Source organism: Trachinotus anak, unplaced genomic scaffold (assembly GCF_046630095.1).
Source record: "Trachinotus anak isolate AG129_WGS33_773 ecotype Australia unplaced genomic scaffold, CSIRO_AGI_Tana_v1 ptg000015l, whole genome shotgun sequence".
NCBI classification, from domain to species: Eukaryota; Metazoa; Chordata; class Actinopteri; order Carangiformes; family Carangidae; genus Trachinotus; species Trachinotus anak.
The window spans coordinates 14,806,139-14,829,804 of NW_027273866.1; the positions used below are offsets into that span (position 1 = coordinate 14,806,139).

A 23,666-nucleotide genomic window follows, 5' to 3' on the forward strand; every position below is an offset into this window, starting at 1 on the left:
CATAGTTGATGTATTTTATTTGTACAGAAAACACAAAGCATTACCCTGTTTTCGACTTTAGCGCTTACTCTGCAGGAATTACAGAGACAGGCTCCTTCATTTGAATCAGAGACATTCATCATGGCACAGTCTTCAGTTACAGCTTTACATAGTGCAACAGATCATAGCATTTTATTCAAATATAAATAGCAAGCATTGCCACTTGACAGACATCTAAAGTGTATGTAACGTGTAGTGTTGCATGAAAGCAAATACCCTGAAAAGGTCACTGGATTATTTGACTTTTACTGTTTACATTATTTTATGAACAGACAGGTTTCTGTTTCTTTACATAAGGGCTAGAGAGCGAAAACAGTTAATCTCTTTTGACAACATGGACAAAAGAACACTTGTATAAGCAGTGCACTTCAGTATTGCTTTTCTCTTTTGAGAGAATAGTGTCATGGTAAAATATTTACTCATTTACTTTTAACAGCTACCGCTTTGAAAAACAGTTAATTATAAATAACTGTAAAATATCATGTTTTTCTTTACAGTCTAACCTTCACAGTTAGTTCTTCATAGGTCCAACACATTTAAGGTAATTATTGCTCAGAATAAAATGAACAAATACTGCATATTTAACAGTAAAATTTAGGTTAAAACATGTCAGTGGACATGCAACAAAAAAAACCTTCAGGAGTGTTCAATAAAAAATATGTTTTTAGAGGCAGGAAAAAGACTTAGTAAATGAACAGTGCAGTTTTTGGTTGACTGGAGTGCTGTTAGTGTCCTGAGTTCCTCCAGGTGTCTTTAGGTGATGCATTATGGTCATTTATAGTGGTAAGGTAGTGCAGGAATGGTCGATGGGTTCAGGTCTCGCACTATCTTGTTCAGGCTGGAGATCTTCTCTTCCAGCAGGTAGTTCTTCTTCTCTGCGATTTTGTGCCGCTGCTCGGTTATCTCCAGAGCTTCCAGCAGCTGGGCTCTCTCTACGTACAGGTCTTTGATCACCACATCTGCTCTGCCGTTCTTGCGAATCTGGAAAAGTCAGAAGTAGAAGATAAAGGCTTTGATAGTTCCATTATTAAGCCAATTTGATGTAGGAAAAACAGTCTGGCCTGTATCATCAGCTAGTGCTAGCTTGTGGCAAATTATCAGTATTTGGGTCAATCTGTAGCAAAGAAATTGCACAACACAGAGGAAGGAGATTAGTAAGTAAGTAATTTAAAAACGGAGTTACCATTACACTAATTATTTTTTAAATGTAAAACTTTAATAATCACATTTGACTTATCTTTATCAAACTGATTTTCAAGCATTTTTCTTACATATTTGGAGCACAAAAGTTAAACTGAGAGCAAACCTCAATTATCCTGTCATGTTTCCCTCCATGTATCATTTATACTGGCATTGAAAGCAACTTTGACATATTACAAAAGAAGATAAACCTCCCATATCTACATTTTACAAACACTTTCTTCTGAGGGACCTTACTGATGAATTATTAATTCAATTTATGTTACGACATATTGAAATGTTCCCAATTTTGAATTTGAGTTAGAATTTGGTTTGTGCATATCGTTTTCTCCTTGTGAAATAGGTTCAATTTTTTTGACGAGTTAACTTTTTTTTGATGTGGATGATTTTATCAATTATTCATGTGCAGATTTGGATCAGGTGTTTGGAGATTTGGTTTCTTTTATTCCACGTCTAAAAATGTAGTTAAAATCTTCTCTGCCCATTTGTGCAAAACACAGCTCCCTAACTGTAGCACTTTTGAAAATCACTCAAAATTATTGATTGATTTGTTTTTGATGACCATTTTCTTTACAGAGAAATCATTTATCATTCATGTCTGATGGATAAGAATATCTATATTGAACTGACCTGCTCGTTGAGCTGAGAAACCTTCTCTCTGAGCAGCAGCTTGATGTTATGCAGCGACGTTTCAATTTCCCTCATACGCTCCTCCATAATCTTCATCTTCCTCTCCCTTTCATCCTGGTGACAAGACAATGAATGACATCATCAAACTGCTGAAAAATGCGAGAAACTTAAAATGAAATTTGAATTCTCTTGCCTTTGAGCTGGTGTCGTCAGAAACAACATACAGACCACAATCTTGTGAGCTAGGTGCTTTATTTTCTCTTTATTTCTGCATTAAATGAAGTCTAGTACATTTCTAAGGAGAGGACAACACACTGCAAAAATAAATAAAATATAAATAGGTATAAAATTATGCCATGTATTCCAGATACCTCTACAAAAAAATAATTTAATGCATAAATAAAATAAACCCTAACATGATTCTATTGAAATAAATAAAATAAATAAAATACATTTGAGTCTTAACATGGTGCAAAAAAGAAAGGAGGACTCACTACATGACTCAAAAACCAAAACACAGATACAACAATAATAGATATAATGACACATGATACTAGTGACACACTACTGGGGAAAAACAATGATTTGGCTCATGTGGAATTTCTAATAATAAATACCAGATAAACATTCACAGTTAACAGTTGTGTGACGTGTTTGAAACATAACCCGGAAAGCAGTGATTCACTTTGGTTGTGCAGCAGCAACAAAAACACAGACCCAGAACACAAACAGAACATGGACGGGAAGCTTGGAGAAACATTCAGCTACGTGTAGTGTCAAATAAGAAATACAGGCATAAACGAGAAAACAGTGAAAACTTGGTACCTTCATTAAGAAATCTCTAGAAACCCTGACTGGACACAGACAGTAACATCAGCTGACACTAACAGGCTGAAGATGCTTGATCGTTAGAAAAGGCTCAGAAGGCTGTCAGGCACTAACCTCGCCTCAACGTTAACACTCCTTGATGATCATAAGGCAAACTATCAAACAAAATTTAGCCTCTAATGAAATATGTATGTACCCCGTCTCAGACAATAGTTAATGGTACAAGTGCAGAACAGAACATTCCCTGAAAATACACCCTGTAATCAAGAATTAAAAAGTCCAAAAATTTATGTTTGTCAAGATGCCACACTGTAGCCTGTATATGTCGATATTACATTTATACGGCATGTCTTATGAACTTTACATTTTCAATGATAATGTCATTTTAATCCCATGGGGAAAAAACACCAGGAGTCTTTTCTGTGTTTTCCTGCCACCTAGCAGCAGGGAAATACAATTACACGTTCATGCCCTTCGAATCAGGCATATTTGTTCAACCTCCTATAAGGATGCAGAAGGGACGGCATCATGTGCTAGATCAGGTCTTTGCTCCAAAGAAAGCAGAGGAAGAGCAGAGTATCAGCAGAGCAGTCTTGAGGGTAAAAGAGGAGAAAGTGGAGAGCAGGGAAAGGCGCTGGTGTTACAATCCACCGATCCGCCGGTAGCTGTCTGCATGAGCCGCCCGCTGCTCCGCCATCGGGCCCTGGAGAGAAAAGGCAGGTACACTTCACCAGAGCTCTACCCTCTGCTCTAGTCCTACAAACCTACACAGGGCTGTCACTTCACAGGCCTGAACACAGGCTTTAGTGGTGGGTATATAATGAGAAGTATGTTCAACTAAATAAGTAAATGGAATGAATCAAATAAATACAGATAAAATACACAACCATGAAATTGTAAAATAATACAGGAAGTATTTTACAATTAAAGGACAGTTTTATGTTTTGTCTGTATTTATTCATATTTCATGTATTTCTTATTCATTCATTAATACTGAACACTTTGGATCTCCACAGGTTAACAGTTCATTGAAAAATTGATGTTCATTGATGTGGTGGTGAACTAACAGTGAACTAACTGCCAGCTGGAAATTATTACACAGTAAAACAAGATCCCACTTTGTATAACAGTTGTATTTGCTATAAATGCTCTAAGATTTATGCCAGTTTAAAAAAATTATTATTTTTTTTTAAACAAAGCTAAATAAGACAAAAATAACTATAGTTTATTGTTCATTCATTGAATTACAGTAGATGTATCGTGTTAATTGACATGAATTCATGCACAAATTTAGATTCTGTTTTGTTTCTTTATATCTGTATATTATGTTTAACTTTGCATATATGTGAGGTTGTGTGTGTGTGTTATAAAATTTCAACATTTTATGAAGTTGACATATTGTGCTGTTACATCTGTACGACATAATGTTTGGTATATTGTTGATTCACATTTCTGAATAATAAAATGTAAATAAAATAAATAAAATTGAGCTAAACTGACATAAATCTTAGCTACTGTATCAAACTGGAACCTCCTTTCCTTTCACTACATCCATGGTAACCTGGTGACAGTGGAATGAACCTGAACAAGCGACATCTACCTGCTGGGAAGTGAGAGAAGTTTGTGCTACACGACTCTGCAAATGGTGACAAATGTAAAAGCAGGACCACACCCACATGATCACACCACCCAACATGACTCCAGTCAGATGGAAAATTAAATAAAGACGGTGAGTTCAGGAGCACGACGGAGACACACACAGACACTACAGACTGACACCAAACCCAAAAAGTAAACGTGAGGAGATGAAGACAAACAGGAGCTGAGGTGGATCTGAGACATTCTCCAAAACAAGCAGCACAGTGAACCCAGCATTCAAACGAAACAAGGGAATGGAAAATAAAAATAAATGACTCAGCTCAGGTGTTTGGAAAATTACACACTTTTAAAGTAATCATTAGTATTATTACTTTTAATTTGAGCTTTTATTATGTGATGTATTGCTTTTCTTTGAGTTTACAGCCACAAAACAAAAATAAAAAGAACATAAAATAAAAATTTCAGCACCTGAATTAAGTGATTTATTTGTGTGACCACGCTTCCTACACCAAAGTGAAAGAAATAAAATGGGTGTATTTTGATTTTAACTCCTTATATATCCTGAAAACATGCACTACATGTGATGCAGTTCCGTTTCCTTCTTAAAGTCATCAATGCTGAATTTATGATTATTATGGGAAATAACCACGTGACAAAAGAAAAAAATGACAGTGAGAAAAATGGCAGGAGATGAACAAATATCAAACCATGCAATGATGCAATGGCACTAAATGTAACATTTAGTCATTTTATCTTATATAGGTCAAATATTTTCATGTATATTTGCCCAGATCTGCTTTCAGAGAAGGGTCGGGTTGTACTGTACCTGCATGTTGTCCGGATCTTCGCCTCGGTGCTGTCCTCTGGGCATCCGGTGAGGTGATGGAGGCAGAAGTCCAACCAACTGAGCCTGAAAGGTCTGGACAAAGTAATAAACCATGAGGAAAGAATTATATTTAGAGAGAAATATCTACAGTATGAGGGAACTAAATTTAACAATAATCTAATCACACATTCCCTTTGGGATTCTAGGTCAGATTCTCCAGAGAAAGCAAGTGAACACAAGATCAAGGGAGGAGGAGAAGTGTTAGTATCACCATTTACCTCTAGCAGCTGTGTAGACAGTCGAGCCATTTGAGCCTTGAGTGCCTCATTTTCTTGCTGAAGGCTCTCCAGCTGTGTGTGTCCTAGTCCAGCTTCACAGTCCTGAAACCAATGTTCATAAGAGGACACCCCATTAGAAAAAATTAGCAACACAACAATCGTTACCTGGTTAGACTCACAAAATGTTTTTACCTTGGTCAGCTGCTTTTGTGCCTCGAGCTCCTGCTTCAGAGAGGAGTTCTCCTGCTCCAAGGCCTTCACCAGGGACGACTGATCCTGGTATTTGTGCTGCTTCAGGGACGCAATGGTAGCATCGAGCTGACGGACCTGGAGCAGAAAACAGAGGCCTTACAGTTAGTTAGTGACGGGGGGGAGACAAGCTGTAGGTTTTTAAAGTTAATTTCAGTTTGCTGCATGCCTCAGCTCACCTTCTCTCTGGACTGCATGAGGTCTCCTTCCATGCTGTGCACTTCGACCTGAAGCCTCTCGTTTTCCTGCCTCAGTAGCTGCTGCTCTTGTTCCATCAGCCGAGACATCTCACCTCTGTGCAGCTTCTTGCTGTGGTTCTGCAGACCACTCGAGTGCAAGGCCATCTCCAAAACATGGTTCTGTGACGACCAAAGGCAGACGTCATTTAATACTTTACATAAAGATCCAGTGAGCTCAGTGCAGTGAGGTAAACAGGTTTTAAATTTGAGGAAAAGATTGAGCTCTAGATATGGATCAGAAATCTTTATCAGTAAATACTGTAATGTACTGGAATCTGTATTGGGACAGAAAAGGTTCCTAATTTTCTCAGTCTGTTTAGTGACAAACATCAGAAACATCTTACTTTATCAATGGCATTCTGCAGCTGTTTGTGCAGAACTGCGACTTCATGTTTGAGGGAATCCCTCTCCTTCTGCAAAACACGAAAGTCTGTCTTCAGACGAGCACTTTGATGGTTCACAGCCTGAAGAGTTTCATCCACTGTCTTGACCTAGAGTGGAAAAAAGAATAAGTTCTGTCCTGATAAGCTCAGTAACTCAGGTAATGAAGGTGGTAAATGTGGCAAATTATGAAGTTTGATTCAAGACCCCACTAGTTGCTGAACTGAAAATATGATTTTGTGGTTACAATAGGCTCTCACCCTCTCTTGAGCCTTGGCCAGCTGGCTGCGGAGGCCCTGGGACTCCATATCCACACTCTTCCGCTCCTCTACCAGATGGCTGAGCTGGTTCTCCACAGAGTCCAACTTGAAGGCCTGAAAACAGGAGGACAACTACAGCTGTAATTCAAAATGATCCTTTAATGCTAAAGCTACATCACACCAAAACATCTCAGTCTACCGCCGCCACCTTTAGCACAATTTCTGTACCTTCATGGCTGCAGGTGAAATTATTTATACATGCTTTCATTCACTGGGTCATTTTATGAATCAGGTGTCATTTGTACTTTTTTTAAAATGTGTGTCTGTGCTGTGATTGGATTGATGTGAGATCCATCAAAGTGTCCATGGCCTCATCCTCACCTTCTCTCTGAGGCCAGACAGCTGCTGTGACAGCTGGATATTCCTCTCCTCCAGCTGTGCAGTGTCCTCCAGAGCTTTGGTCAGCTCTGCCTCCAGAGCAGAGACACAAGCTGCCAGCTAACACAAAACAGCCACCGATTAACTACTCACTACCGCCACCACATCACCGTGACAACCATCAGTCCGTCATGAAGCGCTGTTTACCTCGTTTTTCTCTTCAGCGGGGAACGCCTCCCTCCTCTCGCTTTCCTTTATCAGCTCTGCCAGCTGCTGCTGTAGATTCTCCACATCAGCCACGTTTTGGGCATTTTTCTCTGACAGCAGCCCGTTCTCATCCTCCAGCTGCTGACTCTGCAAACGCAGCTCTGAAATCTGCAGAGGAGGAAATAAATTAACACATCAAGACCTGCTTCTGAATAAAGAACTGTTTCAAAAGCTTAATGTATCAAATTACATGTAAAGTACCTGTTTGCGAAAATTTTCTGCTGCCTTTTGTGCCGTGCTCTTCTCTTTTTTTAAGTGCTCCAAAGTTCGTCTAAAATTTAATAATGGAGGAAAATGTGAGTTTACACAACAAAAGAGAAATGCACTGACATGATTGACTGAAAGTAATATTTGGTTTTTCTTACATTAACTCATCCTGGGCCTCTTTCAAGTCCTCTTCCTTCAAAACAGCAATCTTCTGCTTGAGGAGGAGGTTTTCTTCAGCAAGACGACTGGCCTCAGATCTACACGCAGAAAAAAAAAAAACTTCATTAGTCAAAGTCAGAAAAAACAGATTCTTACAAGCTTCATTAAAACTGTCATCCATCAAAAAAGAAATGCTTTGCTACATATTGATTAAAAGCAACTCATTCTATGAATTACACACATCAAACTTGCATTTTTCTGCCTCTCTACTGGTGATCTACAGGGATCAAAGCAGCACGAATCAGGATCTGTTGCCTCACACAAAGGTTTAGGAGCATTAGGACAGTTGTGCTTGGGAACAAAAGGAAGGACGCTCCTTCAAATCAAAGCACCAAAGGGATGGGACAACGAGACGCCACAGGAGACACGGGAGAACGGGATCCTAGTGTTTCTCCACGTTACCTATGGGCCTGCGTCGTTTCATTTAACGTCTGCGACTTGTCCTGGAGCTCTGTGACAGCTCTGCGGAGTTGGGTGTTCTGCTTCTCAAACTCTTCGCAGCAGTCCTCGAGGTCACTCACCGCCTGAACGTTAAGCTGCAGCTGACTGGTCAGATCCAGAAAGTCCTCCTCTGCGGGGCTCTGCGACTGTCCGGCGTCTGCGTGCATGGCTGAAAGGATCTCATCCTGCCTCTCAAGTTCTCCGAACAGCTCCGACAGCTTGGTGTTTTCTTCCCTCATCCTGCTGATCTCATCCACGAGTGAAAGCTGCTGTTCTTGGAAATCGTGGAAGACATTCATCCTGCTTTCAAGGCTCCACACCCTCTTTTCAAGTTCACTGTTCTGGTCCTTCAGTTTGGCATTTTCACACATGCAGTCTTCATATCGAATCTGCAGATCTGTCATTTTTAAGGCCTTTATCTCTAGCTCTCTGACGTGCCCCATTAACAGTATCATTCGAACTTTGAGGCTGTAGTTTTCCTCCAACACCTGGTGGCCAGTTTTGATCTTTTCACTGTTATGAGTCAGAAGATTCTCTAATATCTCTGTCTTCTGCTGAAGCAGAGAAATCTTCTCGTGCAGGAGGATGTTCTCCTCTGTGGCGGTGTTATACAAAGCCTGCAGTTTGAGGAGAGAGGAACCCTGCTCCTCACAGTCACCAGCTTCATCCTGATGCTCCAGACAATCATGTGCACAGTCAGCGAGCTCATCCTTTATTTCAGCGGTTAAATGATCACAGTCTGATTCTGGGACGAGTTCGGCTTCCTGTTTATTGTGGTCAGAGTTATTTAGTAAACAACTGACCTCAGCATCCTCCAGAGCTGCTGAGGCATCAACCACAGTCTCATGACATGGCTCATCTTCATGGGAAGGGCCTCCAGATTCCAAAGTGGGTACATCTTGAGGTTTGGACTCATCCTCACATGATTCGAGAGCTGCTTTATTCTCACCATCTTCATCAGGATCCTCACCTTCAAACACCTCCAGCGATGAGACGGCTTCACACAGCATCTCTGGGGAAACACATTCTTTTTTGTTTTCAACATCCCTCAAGTTTGATTCAGCGTCTTCTTCGTGACAAAGTCCACTTTCTGTGGAACAACAGCCATCCTCTTCTTTGGGTTCTTCAGGGCTTGAATCCTCAGAAACAGCACCGACTTCATTTTCACATCCTGCACCAACACCACTGGCGTTTTCAGGACATGTGTTATTACTCTCAGTCACTACAGTTTGATTGTCTTGCTCTTTGTTGTCGCCTTCATCATCATTGCTCACAGGATCCTCTTCATCACATTCATGATCAACATTTATCATGTTTTCAGGGCCTCCATCCCCTGCATCAGGTTTATTTGCTGTTGTCTCTACATCAACATCCTGTTCAACCTGAACTGGTGACAAACAAACTAGTTCGTGATGAGAGGAATCAGTAAGAACGACATGATCATTGATGTGGATTTCAGGTGCCAAACATGTTTCCTGTTCTTCACTGGTCAAAGAAATACATCCCCTGGTGTCTTGCTCCTCTGAACATGTCTTTAAGTCATTTGATTCCTCTGTTTCTTTCTCAACCTTTTCTGTTGAGGCCAAAACCTGACTGAGTTCCCTCTCTAGCTCTTTAATTCTTCCTATAAGCAGATCTCTCTCTGCTATAAGCTCTTCTCTGTCACTCGCAAGATTATCTTTTAACTTCTCCTCAAGAGTCGCTATAAGTTCCTGTAGCTCCCTCCTCTCAAGTTCAAAGTCCACTGCTGCCTGTTTAAGCAGCATCTCCAGCTCCTCGATCTTCATCTTCAAGTCATCCCGCTCTGTTAACAGTTCAATCCTCTCCATTATCTGCCTGTCAGAAATGACCAGCACCTCGTTGTATTTTCCCTCGAGCTCTGACTGGCAGCTCAGGAGTTCTGTCCTCTCCTGTTTAAAATCCTCCACTGTTTGATTTAACAGCAGCTCGGCCTGAAGCGCTTTGTTCTCAGACTGAGCCAGAAGCTCATCTTTGGTTTCCAGGCTGTCCTGAAGACGGTTATGGAGGTCATTCAGCTGCCTGCTGAGCTCTATCTCTTTAGTCTGGGCCGCACTAATGAAGTCATCCAGCTGATTCTGCAGTTGCTTGTTCTTCGTCATCAGTTTGTCCAGTTCTTCTTTGTGAATACTTTCGAGCTCATGTCGTTCTTTTGTCCACTGTTGGTTCAGGGTCTCTCTTTCCTGCTCCATGGCCTCCTCCATCTTTCTTCCCTGGTCTTCAGCGGTCTCGAGAGCCGTCTGTATCTGTGCCTCCCAGTGGTGCTTCTGCTCAACGTGGCTTTCAGAAAGCGCCTTCAGCTCACTTTGGTAGTGCTGCTCGAGTTTCAAAACGTCAGCCTGAAAACGCTCTGCGACAGATTCTTGGTCACCTGAGAAACGATCTTCCACTTCTTTGATTCTTTGGCTGAAGCTGATCTCGATTTCCCTCCTGTACATGGTTATTCAACGATTGTTACAGCAACAGTCCTGAACTCTTGTTAGTACAAATACATTTTAACAATCCTCAACAAAAACGACTTTTCCTTTTTGATTTTATTTTAAAAAGGAATAGTTCGACATTTATGAAAAAATCCACTTATTCGCTTCTTGCTAAGAGTTACACGAGAAGATCAACACCACTCTCACGTCTGTACTGTAAATATGAAGCTACAGCCTGGAGATCTTAGCTTAGCTTAGCATAAACACTGCTGGCTCTGTCCAAAAGAAATAAAGCCTCCTTATAGCTTGTTTGTCTAGTCCACACAACTGCTGTAAAACCACAACTAATTTTTTTATCCAACAGGATGGATTTAACATGTTAATCTGTGAACTTTGGTTCGGGTGCAGGTTGTGGGCTGGCACTTAAACATTTTACCCTGTTTCCAGTCCTTACGCTAAACTAAGCTAAACTAAGCTAAGCTAACTGACTATGCTTCATATTCACCTGCTGTTTGCTGTGTGAAACGTATCAATCTTCTCATGTAACACTCAACAAGAAAGCAAAAAGGAAAATTTCCAAAAATGTCCAACTAGTCTTGAGAATAATGCAAACGATGCAATGTAAACAATGTCATAAATAAAATGGAGAAAAACCTCTCAGAGGTCACGTGTCTCACCTCTCCTCAGCGATGTCCTCTCGTAGTTTGTCCAGCAGGCTGCTGAGCGCATCCCTCTCCTCCGTGTGCTTTGCAGTCAGCTCCTTCACGGCCTCTCGGTGGCTCTCCTCTAGACGAGCCCTCTCCTCTGCCATCAGATTTTCTAGCCTCTTCTCCTCCTCCTCTTTCTCAGTCTCAAGCTTCTCCTTCTCCTCATTTAACCTGTCCTGGAGCATCCCTTCATAATCCTCCTCCAGCTGCAGTCTCTCCCTCTCCCACTCCTCCTGTAGCTTTTTCTCCCTCTGCTCAAACTGCTCTTGTAACTGCGATCTTTCTTGGAGTATTCTTTCGAGCAGAGCGTCCTCATGACGCTCCTGAAGCTGAGCTCGTTCACTCTCCCACTGCTCTCTGAGCTTGCTCTCCTTCTCCTCGTGTTCCTTGACAAGTTTCAACATCTCGTCCTCCAGCAGCACCTGCAGAGTCTCACTATTCTGCTCGTCCAGCTGAGCCCTCTCCTTCTGCCACTGCTCTGTAAGTCCCTGCACGACCTCATCCCGCTCCTCCTCAAACCTCAGCTTTGCCTCCTCTAGTTTAGCCTCATGGCTTTGTTGCAACAGTTCCTTCTCCTTTTCCCAATCCTCCAACAACCTCTTCTCTATCTCAGCCTTTTCTTCCTGCAGTTTGTTTCTCACCTCTTCCAGTCTGGCTTCAGAAAGTCCAACATGCTCCTCCTCTAGTTTCTGCATCTCAGTGGCATGTTGTTTTTTCAGTTCCTCCATCTCAGTGTGAAGGTTTTCATCCGTCTCAGCCTGTTGGCCTTCCAGGGTCTTCAGCTGCTCCTCCAGGTCTGCGGCGTAAGTATGGGCTTCCAGCAGCTGTTGTCTGAGGTTTCCCAACTCCTCCTCTTGCAGGTTTTCAAGCTCTTCCCTCTCCTCGGCCTGCTTCTGCTCCAGACAGCTCCTCTCCAGCTCCGCCTGCTCGAGCTGGCTCTGGAGCTCCTGTGCCTGGCTCTGAACGCTGACCATCTCCTCCCTCAGAGCCTGGACCTCCTGCTGGTACTGGAGAGCTAAGGCAGCCTTCTGGCCCTCATGGGTCGCCCTCTGCTTCTCTACCATCTTATCAAATTCATTGATCTGTAACAATTGGGGAAAAAAAAATTGAGGAATTAAAGGAATAGTTCAACATTTTGGGAGTTACATTTATTTGCTTTCTTGCAGAGCTAAATATGAAGCTACAAGCAGCAACGAGGGTGGCTCTGTCTACCAATCCAATCAAATGTCTACCAGGAGCAGCTAAGCTAACTTCCTGCTGGCTGTGGCTTCATATTTACCATAGAGACACAAGGGTGGTGTTGATCTTCTCATCTAACTCTCCGCAAGAACTGTGATGTAGTGACACTACATCGATGTCTGTCTTCTTGTTTTTAATAATATAATATCACAGTTGTTTGTGAAAGGTAAATTATATAATGTATCTAACAGACTTACCTTTCGTTCCAGTTGGTTTCGCAATTCCTCCATTTCCTGAAGGTGTTGCTCCTTCAGCTGCTCCAGCATCATCTCCGCCTCCAGGCTCATGCTGAATGGCTGAACCTCCTCTGAACCGATGCCTGCAGAAAGTCAAATTACAAGTTTGTGGTTGGCCACTTGTCTCAATGCAAAACGTCTGTATCATGAAGGGATGTAGTTAGTGCTCTGTAATGAGTTCTGTCTGGATTTATTTTAAGTATATGTGGTATGTAAGTATATGAGTATTCACGACGCCTACCTGGATCAGACTCCATGCCAGGGCTTTTACTGTCCAGCTCTTCAGACAGAGGTTTGTGGCAGGGCTGAAGGACTCGACCAAGACTGTGGAACTCCTGCAACTCTGACTGCAGCTCATCGATACGATCCTGCAGCTCCTGGAAACGAAAACAGAAAAATAATACTGTGTTAAACGTGGTTTTTCAGTCAACTACATACAGGACTGCATCTTTTTTTCCACCTACAGTTCAGTTTTTTAAAGTATCTAAAAACCAGTTTGTGAAGCTAATATGTCACACGTAACATGTACAGACATGTAAAACAAAAAGAAAACATTACCCTGCACTGAGCTTCATAGCCACTGCGCAGTTGTCTAATACGTTCCTCTTGGAGGAAGAAGTCTGCACTGCCAGGGTCCAAGTCTCCGAACTACAGGGAAAGAGAACATACATAAGTCTCAGAAGTCATAAAACCAGTAAGAGATACAGAAGAGACAACAGAAACTCAGGGAGTCTTGTTTTGATTCTTCCCAGAGCAACAGATAATTTATTAAATGTATAGCCACAAAATGTCTTGGTACCTTTTCTTTCATTACATTGTCCAGACTTGTCTGGAGTTTGGTAATGTGATTTTGTGCCTCTACTAGTTTTTCTGTGCTGTCCAGCAGCTCCACTTCAAGACGTCTATTTTCCTGGAGGAAACAGAAAACAGCAACGTTATGTTTCCACAAATCAGTTATCATATTATTCAGATTATAAAGCAGATGATAATGTATAGTGAGAAAAATGACACCGTGTCAAAGTTTCTCATGAAAGTATTTGGTCACTGAATATTTTGGGTGTTGATAAATACATACATATTTAAGCAAAGAGATATACACCACATTATAAACTATAAATATGACTGATTATATACCTTCACAGAAATGGAGAGGTGGTCCCTGAGAAAAGATTCATCCTCCCTGATCTTCTTGATCTCTGCCTCCAGCTCCTCTCGCTGCAGGCCCGCCTGCTGCTGGATCTGGTCCATCTCCTTCATCAGCTCGGACCGGACCGCTGCGAGCTTCTCTTTGTGGTCCTGCTCAAGCTTCCTGTTCACGTTCATCCACAGAGAATGCACAATGGAAATGCTTAAATATTCACAAGTACACCAGTCAGACAGCGACGCAGTAAGACAACAAGATTCTGACAACATTTACAAATATTTTATTTTAATTTTGCCTGAATTTAGCAGGAAACCACGCTTAGCGGAGCATAACTGATTTGCTTCTTAAGAGAAATACTATAATTAAAAACATAAAATTTACTCTACATATTTTTAAATATAATGTGAAAGTGTACATAACTAATTAGGATCAGCTGCAGTCTCTATGAATGGACTAGATGAATAAAAACGACAGTTGTAATCCCTTAGTATTTTAATCCTTAAAATCCACCTCAGTAATGAGGCCAAGATAAAGGAGGGGGAGACAGACGAGACGAAAACAGAGCCACAATTAAATATTAAAAAACTGATCCAAGCTTTCTGTATATTCTGTGGCCTCTTGCTGAAATAACACAGGGGGGCACAGACAGGAGAATCACAGTTACCTGATCTTGAGGTTGTTCATGTGCTCAATCGCAGAGTGATGCTCGTCCACCTCAGTTGCGAGCTGAGTTTTCAGCTTTTCTGCTTTTTCCAGGTCGGATCGGATTTTCTCTTTCTCCCTGAGTTCCCCGTCTACACGCTCTCTGTCAAGAGAAAACAACAAGGCAGAATAATAAGAATTGTACAAGGAGTTATGTGACATAACAAATGACAAAACAAACAAACAAATGATCCTGAAGGTTTTATTTATCTTGTTTTTCAGACTAGTCAGCAGGTCTATAGTGATTGCATATACAGTTAATCTAATGTGAACGAAGAGTAGGCTATTAATATCTGAATGAGCTGCATTACACTGCTGACTCATACTCACAGGAGATGTCTGATCTCAGCTTTGAAGCTCGCCAGTGCCGCTTGGTGAATCCCATTCTTAGTAACCAGCAGCTCGTTTTCAAGCGCCACGGTGAGATCACTCAGACTCAGCTTTCCATCTAGGTTGAAATTCAAAGCCTGGAAAAAAAAAATTATTATGTATTTATCTTTTGAGAATATTTGAGATAAATCTTTACTATTAACATCATGGAGGACAGCAAATGGAAAAACTGCCTTTTGAAATTTTGCAAATAATTTTCTCCTACATTGCACAAACTGCAAATGAGTTAAATTTACAAATTTAAAATGTTAATGATGATTAAGACTAATGGTCATTTATAATTAGAAGAAGAAGTATATTGCTGTACCTGCAGGACCTCAGTGCTGTTTTCAATGCCTTCTTCTATCCAGGCATCCAGGACGTATTCAGCTGGAGTGAAACCAGTCCCGTCATCAAGGCTGGAGAACAGACGCATGCCAATGGTGCTGGACAAAGCAGAGGGGGTGGCAATCCTGCGGCCTCCCTCATCGAAGGGCTGCAGGGGGGGGGGGGGAATTAACCTCCAAAATTCCATTTAATGCAACCTGAGATCTACATTCAGCTCAAATTTAGTGTCAGGAAACTTTGTCATATCATGGAAACGTGTGTAAAAAAAACTCTTAAATGAAGCTAAAACAAATAACCAATAACATTAACAACAACAAGGGAATTACACCCACATCTTGTAACCAGGTGGAGCTCAGCAAACAAACGGCGTACCTGTGTGGAGTGATGCCGTTTAAGCTGTCTGTAGGGCGTTGAGGCGGATGGTGTTGGAGGCTTGTTGTGGTTTACAACTCTGGACACAAACTCCTGGACGTTCATCTCTCCATCGCCAGTTACACTCAGGAGCACGTCCCCGTTTATCTGAAAAATAACAGTATGTTTTTCACAGTGTTTCCTAGAGAGACCAGGTATTTGCTTTACGCTGTTTATACAATATGTGTGAGAGAGTGATTTTTATCATTTGATCAGCTCATGGTAATTTGAAGGTTGTCACACCTGGAGTTTGTATAAAATTCTACTTGAACAAAAGCTAAACATCTTATAATACGTTGTGCACTTGACAACTATTTGGATACAACTTTATAATCCAAGTAACTTTTTCCAGCTAAAATGCTTAAAAGACTGATTCTGGCTTCAGAAATGTGGCAATTTGCTGCTTTTCCTTCTCTCACATGTTGTTGGGTTTTGGACAATAGGTGAAACAAAAAAGACATTTAGAGATCTTCATCCGTCACAACTCTGACAGACATTTTTCGCTGCTTTCTAAAATCTTACAGACCAAAGGTTTGATTGATTAAATCCAGAGGGGAAAAAAAGTCAAATTAACTATCAATAATCATTAGCTAATTATTCACTGATGACAATAATCCACAGTTACAGCCATATGTGCATGTATATGATAAATGTAAATATATGATACATGATTAAAATTGGAAACGTCCTCAGGAGGCAGAAAACATTCTCACTTTTTTTGAATTCAAATTGTCTAAATGAGCGCTGTAATCAGGAAAGACAAGAAAAAACAAGGTAATGCAAAAGTGCAAAAGTTATTTCAACAGCAATAAATTCTAATCACATTAATTTAAAGTTGCAAAGATGTATTTTCCTTTTTGTCCTACAATGCATTGAAACACAGTGCGATTTTGTAGAAAATCCAAATTGTTTGACTCAAGTGTTGATAGCTGGTCTGAAAGAAGCAGTTTCTCCATGCAGTCTTCAACGTACCTCCAGGCCCAGATGTTCACAGAGAGTGAGTAGTTCGGTGTGACTAGCACATCTGTCCCAGGATATGGACAGCTCCTCACAGGCTTCCCGCAGCCTCTCCTCTAATCGGGCCGACAGAGGAACGATGGATCCTCGAGGTGTGCTTGGCTCATCGGGGTTCCAGAGATGCATCTGGCCTGCACGCAAGACAGAGACTGAGGTCATTTTCTGACAGACATCTACAGTACGAAGGACATTTTCTAAAAACCACTGTAGCTTTGCCGTACCTTCTGCCTCATACTCCTCTGTGCTTGATTCCAAAGCATTCCAGCGCTGTCAGAGACAAAAAGGAATTCAACTTAATATCAAAAAGAGCCAATAAACACTTCATCACATCAAAATATAGGAAATTATTTGTGACAAAAAAAAAATTTACATTAATATATCATCTGTGACAATCAGCTGTTTATGGGTTCATTTAAAAACATGTTTATAAATTAGGCAAAGGCGAGTCTGGGTGCGAGGGGGGCCGGAGTCTCCCACAAAAAAAACACAAGAGAGCTTTTGTGATGGCACGGGCCCTAAGGGAGGGTCAGTGGGCTCAGGGATGGTGGTAATAATGGTGGGAACAATAGAAAATGTGCCACGGACAGACACACTTTTCTTTATTTACGTCCTTTTAGACAGTTTGTGCCAATGTGCAGTTTAAAAAATATTGAAGGATAAATAAAAATAATTTAAAAGAAGCAAACAATAATATATTATTATTATTATTATCTTGCTTTTTAATGGCCATAAACCAACAAGACTGAGAAATCTTTTGAGTGCCTGGAAAAATAAATGAAAACAGCAAAAAAACTGGAGCTGAAGATGATCATACAATATGATCAAAAGCTCAGATATTAAATGGACTTTAAATTAAATCTTATTTATAGGGGGCTGAAAATGAAACAGCATTAAAAACAAAAATCAAAAGCACAAAAGTTTTTGTGCTTTTCAAGAAATAAGAAAGAAGGAGGGGTTTCATTGGGTGTGACCCTCTGCTCTCCACCCGAGTCCCAGCGTGGCCATCTATTGTTTGGGAAGCAACCAGTGAGGGAATGAAGAACAGATGGGATTCTGCAAGTGGCGTTTTGATACATGGTGTATAGGCATCCAGGAGGGGGTGGTGGGGCTCATTGTTCCTCTGTCACAGCCAAGCTCCCTCCTCCTCCCTGCAGTATCAGTGGCAGAGCACCCCTGACCCAGCCCCATCTGCTGGTTCCAAGGCCGGACATTGTGGCATTGTTGCGACCTAGATTAGTCAATACCAAGACACGCTTCAGTTCAGTGTCTCAGATAGTGTTTGTCTTGGCGCTGGGAGGCATCAGAGGTGGAGTCACGCACAACACACAGAATATAAAACCATCTATCCACGTTCAAGCTGGACTGGCCATCATTATATCGCTTTGGTGACCAGTTGGAGACTTTTCTTTGTTGTTATTTATTCTGCTGTTGTCCCAAAGCCACAGCAGTCAGTAAATCCATCATATTTTGCAACCAACAGTCCAAGACCCAAAGAAATCCAATCCACATATAAAAGAGGAAAACAGCAAATCCCCACATTTGAGAAGCCGGTGATTGTCGACACTTTCTCTTGATAAACTTCACAGACTGATCATCCCAACATATGTCAAACTTCATGTCAGCAGTCAGAGCGGGATTATCCAAGAAAAGGATCTAGAAGATCAACCAGAGGAACCATGTACGGTGTTTAGCTGTGCATGGACACGGCTGAACTAATGCTATGAACTCTGTCACAACAAAACCTGTTGCACTGAAGCCACTGCCTTTCTGTGTAGACTTAAGGAGGCATCTAATGTCATTTTAAATATAGGAGGAGGACACTTGAAAGCAAACTGAAGATACTGACAACCTAAAACACTGCAACATGCTTCTATCTCTCTTTATCTGCTGCAGACGCTGATCTGTTTGGACATGATGTAAATTCCTAAATCACTGTGCCGTTGCCTTGTCCACCACATCACAGCCATCACACTCAGGACAAAGTTCAACTTGACAATGAACACTTAACACATACAGAGCTGCACCATGTAAAACTTAAACCGACAACGCTGCAGGACGCTACAAAAAAAATTGTGGTTCCCAAGGCTTATTAAACAGCAGCTATCCTCACAGTGTTATTTACAGACAGTGCTGCATTGTTGTGCAATCAACAGAGCTTTGTGAATCCTGTGTTGGAGCATCTACAGTATATTACATTTCAGGATCTGCCTTGCATGCCACTAAGCTGATTAGCTAAGAATAACGCCTCGCCGTCGGTCTGTGGCTGCAGAGAAACATGGTACATGCAAGGACAGGAGGCGATAAGAACGGCATCTGAGCGTCTGGAGGTACTGGAAAAACTCAGAGGACATCAGCCTTAGCCTTTTACCTCACGCTTCCTGGGAACTGCTGAGTCATAGTTGTCCTCCAGGTCCTCTCCCTCTGCTGGGTTTGCATTGGTAACTTCGGCTAAGTCAGAAATAGGCTCTATTAACTCTGGTGTGGAGCGACGGCCGTAACGTTTGCTGCCCTTCACAAACTTTGGCTGGATCTCAGGAGACTCTGAGGGGATACAATGACAAAGAATTGTAAAATCATATGAGTAGTGACACAGAGAAATAAAAAAAACAAACAAAAAAAAAAAACATATAAGGACGATTAAAAACATGGTTAAACTGCGTTTCTGCACCTGTTTCAGAGTCATACCAGCCAAAAAAAAAAAAAAAAGAAATTACTACGGACAATATAGTCTTGTGTACTTTTTTGGCACTTTCTAACAGTATATGTAATAATTTCTAATGGTATAAATCAATAAATTAATGTGATCTGGACCTGGACAAGCAGCAGAAACTGCACAGCTGGATTAACCAATGAAAAAAGAAGTTAATTTAGGTTTTGGCTAAAATGGACACAGGATGGATGAGCTTTCCAGCTACTGTAGCTAAATTAAATTTAAGACTTCTTAACAGTTTCTAAAGCATTTCTTAAAGAAACTAAATGGGATGTTTTTAAACCTTTAAAAACCTGCAGACTGTTAAATAGAGGAAAATGTACAATGACTCATACGTGCAGCCGTCAGCAGCTACTTCTCCAAAAGTAGCTACTTCTCTAACAGCAGTAACCAAAGAATCTTTCGTATGTTCCCATTATTTGAAAAGAACAGAAACTAAAGGTCAACAATGGTTTAAGTGTAAACTTCTGAGAAATTCAAGGGAACTTGGCTTTAGGCCACTTCATGCTTCATTGACAGTAAGACAATATTACCTTTGATAAGTATCAGACTTCACACCATCTCCTACATGTGATATAGCAATGACTGGTGTGTTAATGTACTTCATTAACATAAGCCTTCTCAGACTGGTCATTACCACAAAAAGATGGATCCTGATATTTAACTGGATCATGATATTCACCAACTTGGGAGCATAAATATAGTTTTCAAAGAAATATCTTAGTACAGAAGCGCTCAGTTTTTCAGCTACACCAATAAAGCAACAAGCCAAGCCAGTGGTCCAACCGTGACGGTGCACACACTTCAACCTTTAGCTCATTGGCTTTGGGCCTATGCATTTGGCTGTGTGCCTCTGTATGTAGATTTATAGCTGAATCAGCATAGGGGCTGTTCCAGTCATTCAGCTTACAGAGTCACCTTCTCTGCTTGGATGACTTGGAGAATGGAGAAGGTCTCCTTAAGGTTCAATATTAAACTGATACTTCCATAAACCACAGATGAGGATAATGATGCAGCGTCACGCTCTGGACTTGGTTTCGGGCTGACGCTGCAGACATTTAACAGACATTTGTCTGTTTGACATTTCCTCAAAACACACAACACTTTGAGTCTGGACTTCACCTGGTTTTTGCAAAGTTTCCTGTTCTGCTTGAGGTGGCTCGATGGTTGATGACAAAACCAGAATCAGTGCATTCTTGAATTGGTCAAAGTCAACCTGCAACAAGATTTAAGTATTGTGAGGTTTCTTCGTATGTGAAAAAAAAAAAAAAAAGGCAAGCAATGGTTAGTATGTGAAACAAAGTAAAAACAAGGCAAAAGTTCTTCAAATTCCTTAGACTGGGTGTAATTCCCTGTGTGCTGGATGGAGGCCGGGTGTCCCTGGGTGGAGGAGGGTTTGTCAGAGCTGGAGCAGGGAGGTCACACTTCAAGAATCAACAGCTGCTAACCCTGAGTATGGTGATTTCCTTTGTGCTTCGGAGGCTGGCGGCTGGCAGCTTTAGGTGGGGGTTTTTCCTTTTTGACTTTATTGTTGGATGCCATGGGTAGGCAATCAGTTCACTGGCCCCTCTGCTAACATTCACCCCACCCACACACACCCACACTTGCAAGACAATAGCCATCCGTCTGTGCACACGCTTATAGACCAAAAAAAAAAAATGTACGCAAAAGTGTAAAGGTAAGCAGTTTGTAATTTAGCTCATTTTTCCACATGAAAGATAAAGACTGTGTACTGGAGGTCTGCTGAACGTATACTGCATTTTATTGTATAGTTTGAAGTCCCATTGTCCAAATCCAATCCTTTTTCATACATTTCCACATGGAGCACCCTCAAACAAATGCATCTGTGAATCATGATTAGCCAGCTTGGTTGTCCTGACGACAGACACCTGGGGATGAGGGCCGACAGGGGCAAATTTTCTCCTCAACAAGACAGCTAACAAAGCGCCAAAAAGCCTCGAGACACAAAGACCTGAAAGCTGGAGTGGCTCACAGGCATCTGCAAAAATCAAAGGATGCAGAGGACCCTGTGCACAGGGAAGCCAAAAGGCCACGGCTCACATGTACATCAGAAAAAGAACAATAATGCCGCTCACAAATACAGTCTTTCTGAGAAAATTACTCCAAATGCTGCACACCACAACATGCCAGAAACACAAGATAAACAGCGACTGCTTGTTCTAGTTTCAACTTCTCTCAGGGGCAGAGGAGTAAACTCACCCTGGCAGTGAGGCGGTCCTGGTTCTGCAGCAGTATGTGGAGAAGACCTGGTGTGGCATCATCCAGGTGCAGCGACTGGCAGAGGTCGGAGAGTTCCTCTGGGCACAGGGAGCCGCAGCCGCTGGTGTCGAAACTGTTAAAAACTTCTTTTAGGCGCTCCTCATAGTGGTCCTGCTCTTGGGCGTCATCCATCCCACAGGACAGCACCCTGCCCTGAAAAACAAGGGATGAAAATCCTTGTTTTGGTACATTTTTCCATTACATGTTAGCTGAGGTGTCTATATACCAGAGCATTAGTAGAATTTAAACTCACTGTTACACTGCAAATAATAAAAATCTAAACCAAGATAAGGTCAAAATCTCTTCACTTTACATTTACAGCACAGTATATCAAACTACAATAAAAAAATTACTCACAAATAGGGTGGAAACATCTATCTCAACAGGATGTGTTCCTAACAGCACCTTCATCTGAGTGTGCCGCCGAGCGACTGAGCTACCAACACACTGCTCCAGCGTCATTTGTGGCGGAGGCTTTGGCTAATCCAATTACAATGATTAGACAATCAGGTAAATTGATAGGCTGACACTGGCCATGACTCTCTCTGATCACTGAACACCACGAGTACATGACAGGAAGATATAACCTTTTTAACATATTTCAGACTTTTTATAAAGAGCATCAATGAATAATGTTAAAATGTAAAGTATTTGATTTTTGAAGGCTGACAAAATAAAAATCATGAGGTTGAAAATGATAAAAAAAAAAAACGACATAAAAAGCAACAAGCTTGTTGTTTTTAGACTAAATGGTATGTGAATCAGTTATAAAGACCACAGACAAAGACAAACAAAGTGGCAGTGAACCAAGTGGAACACACAGCCGGGGGACTAATTGAGACAGTTACACCGGAGTCTTGTGCCAACAATTATTAGCTGGTGGCTTCAGTTACAGACACACGGAGGAAGTTTTTGTTCTTTTTATTGGGATGCATCGTTTCTGTAAGTGAAAAACAATAAGAGCCAGTTGACAGAGAGTGAGGCCTTTTGTGGCCCCAAACAGAAGTCACAGCGAAATGCGTATTTCTCTCAAGCAGTAACAGAAACACAAACAATGAATCTTAGATTCACCTACAAGATAACTACCTATTATTTTAAGAGAATGTGAGAGGTCATCATGGGTCAAAAAAATAAGTTAAATAAATAAAATAATAAATAAATAAGAGTGTAACTGACTTAGCAATGACATAACTTACAGACGCAACAGCCCAGGTCAGCCACCTGAAGCTTAAGGAAGTCAGTTAACATGACTGGAAATAGCAGCAGAGAGCTGAGCAGAGTACAGCATCCATCCACTTCTATTTTTACATCCAAATACTTTCCACAAATTTTATGTCTGATTGTTGCACCACTTCATCTTATGACACATTTCTGCACACTGCATAAGTGCTGGGACTGTTGACACCAGGCCTTTGTTCATATAGCATCAGTTTTTTACTTTCTCAATTCCAACTAATATGACTAAAAACTAAATTACTGCTTACAGTACTTATAATTCTCATCTTTGAATTCCTTTGTGTACTTGTACTTTGAAGTATTTTCATGCTAATTCCTGTGTTTTCTGCTAACTTTGTGCTAAAATAAACATTACATATATGCAGCATCTAAGACTTTGTAGAATTACGTTTCAAATTAAGAGCATACAACTATATTTAATGAGTGGAAATGTCCCCGTTTGAGCTTCTATATCTATACAATGACCCGCCTGACCCCCTGCTTTTCCAGCTGCTCTCAGGGAGCTCATCAAGCGCTCAGCCAGGTGTCCCCCACACCCCAGACTCGGGGTGCCCATTCACCCCAGACAATGGGCTGTCCACAAAAACCAAATCAGTATTCTGCATCTGCACATTTGAGCTGCTTATGAAATGCAAGAAGATCACTGCTCAGCAGTTTGGCAGCTTGTCTGAAGCTATCATGTTTTGCAAGTATGCAAAGAAAGTGTGCAACAATGTCAAGAAAAGATCAGAACAACTGCAGGAAAACTGATCCATCCTGACTATTTCAAGTTTTTACTAAATAAGATT

The 23,666-nt window shown here is 41.2% G+C and overlaps 1 protein-coding gene across 4 annotated transcripts in view; it reads right to left on the reverse strand.

Annotated features, from left to right (window-relative positions):
- nin (ninein (GSK3B interacting protein)) overlaps positions 1 to 23,666 on the reverse strand; it is a 26,579-nt gene continuing 2,913 nt past the window's right edge. Inside the window, exons 1-28 of one of the 4 annotated variants that reach the window (XM_071498404.1) lie at positions 21,583 to 21,793; positions 20,485 to 20,578; positions 19,021 to 19,193; positions 16,874 to 16,919; positions 16,608 to 16,783; positions 15,597 to 15,743; positions 15,205 to 15,372; positions 14,838 to 14,974; positions 14,470 to 14,610; positions 13,796 to 13,970; positions 13,461 to 13,571; positions 13,220 to 13,309; positions 12,903 to 13,038; positions 12,623 to 12,744; positions 11,157 to 12,268; positions 8,003 to 10,489; positions 7,540 to 7,638; positions 7,376 to 7,445; positions 7,115 to 7,282; positions 6,911 to 7,027; positions 6,530 to 6,643; positions 6,233 to 6,379; positions 5,829 to 6,008; positions 5,593 to 5,727; positions 5,401 to 5,502; positions 5,123 to 5,215; positions 1,870 to 1,983; positions 1 to 1,020 (exon numbers count right to left, since the gene is read on the reverse strand). In XM_071498404.1, the coding sequence (XP_071354505.1) occupies positions 811 to 1,020; positions 1,870 to 1,983; positions 5,123 to 5,215; positions 5,401 to 5,502; positions 5,593 to 5,727; positions 5,829 to 6,008; positions 6,233 to 6,379; positions 6,530 to 6,643; positions 6,911 to 7,027; positions 7,115 to 7,282; positions 7,376 to 7,445; positions 7,540 to 7,638; positions 8,003 to 10,489; positions 11,157 to 12,268; positions 12,623 to 12,744; positions 12,903 to 13,038; positions 13,220 to 13,309; positions 13,461 to 13,571; positions 13,796 to 13,970; positions 14,470 to 14,610; positions 14,838 to 14,974; positions 15,205 to 15,372; positions 15,597 to 15,743; positions 16,608 to 16,783; positions 16,874 to 16,919; positions 19,021 to 19,193; positions 20,485 to 20,578; positions 21,583 to 21,774 (7,056 nt within the window). In that variant the 5' untranslated portion in view covers positions 21,775 to 21,793 and the 3' untranslated portion in view covers positions 1 to 810. Of the gene's footprint in view, positions 1,021 to 1,869; positions 1,984 to 2,104; positions 3,401 to 5,122; positions 5,216 to 5,400; positions 5,503 to 5,592; positions 5,728 to 5,828; positions 6,009 to 6,232; positions 6,380 to 6,529; positions 6,644 to 6,910; positions 7,028 to 7,114; positions 7,283 to 7,375; positions 7,446 to 7,539; positions 7,639 to 8,002; positions 10,490 to 11,156; positions 12,269 to 12,622; positions 12,745 to 12,902; positions 13,039 to 13,219; positions 13,310 to 13,460; positions 13,572 to 13,795; positions 13,971 to 14,469; positions 14,611 to 14,837; positions 14,975 to 15,204; positions 15,373 to 15,596; positions 15,744 to 16,607; positions 16,784 to 16,873; positions 16,920 to 19,020; positions 19,194 to 20,484; positions 20,579 to 21,582; positions 21,796 to 23,666 lie in introns of those variants that run through there. The other 3 variants (XM_071498401.1, XM_071498402.1, XM_071498403.1) reach the window with 3 other exon arrangements.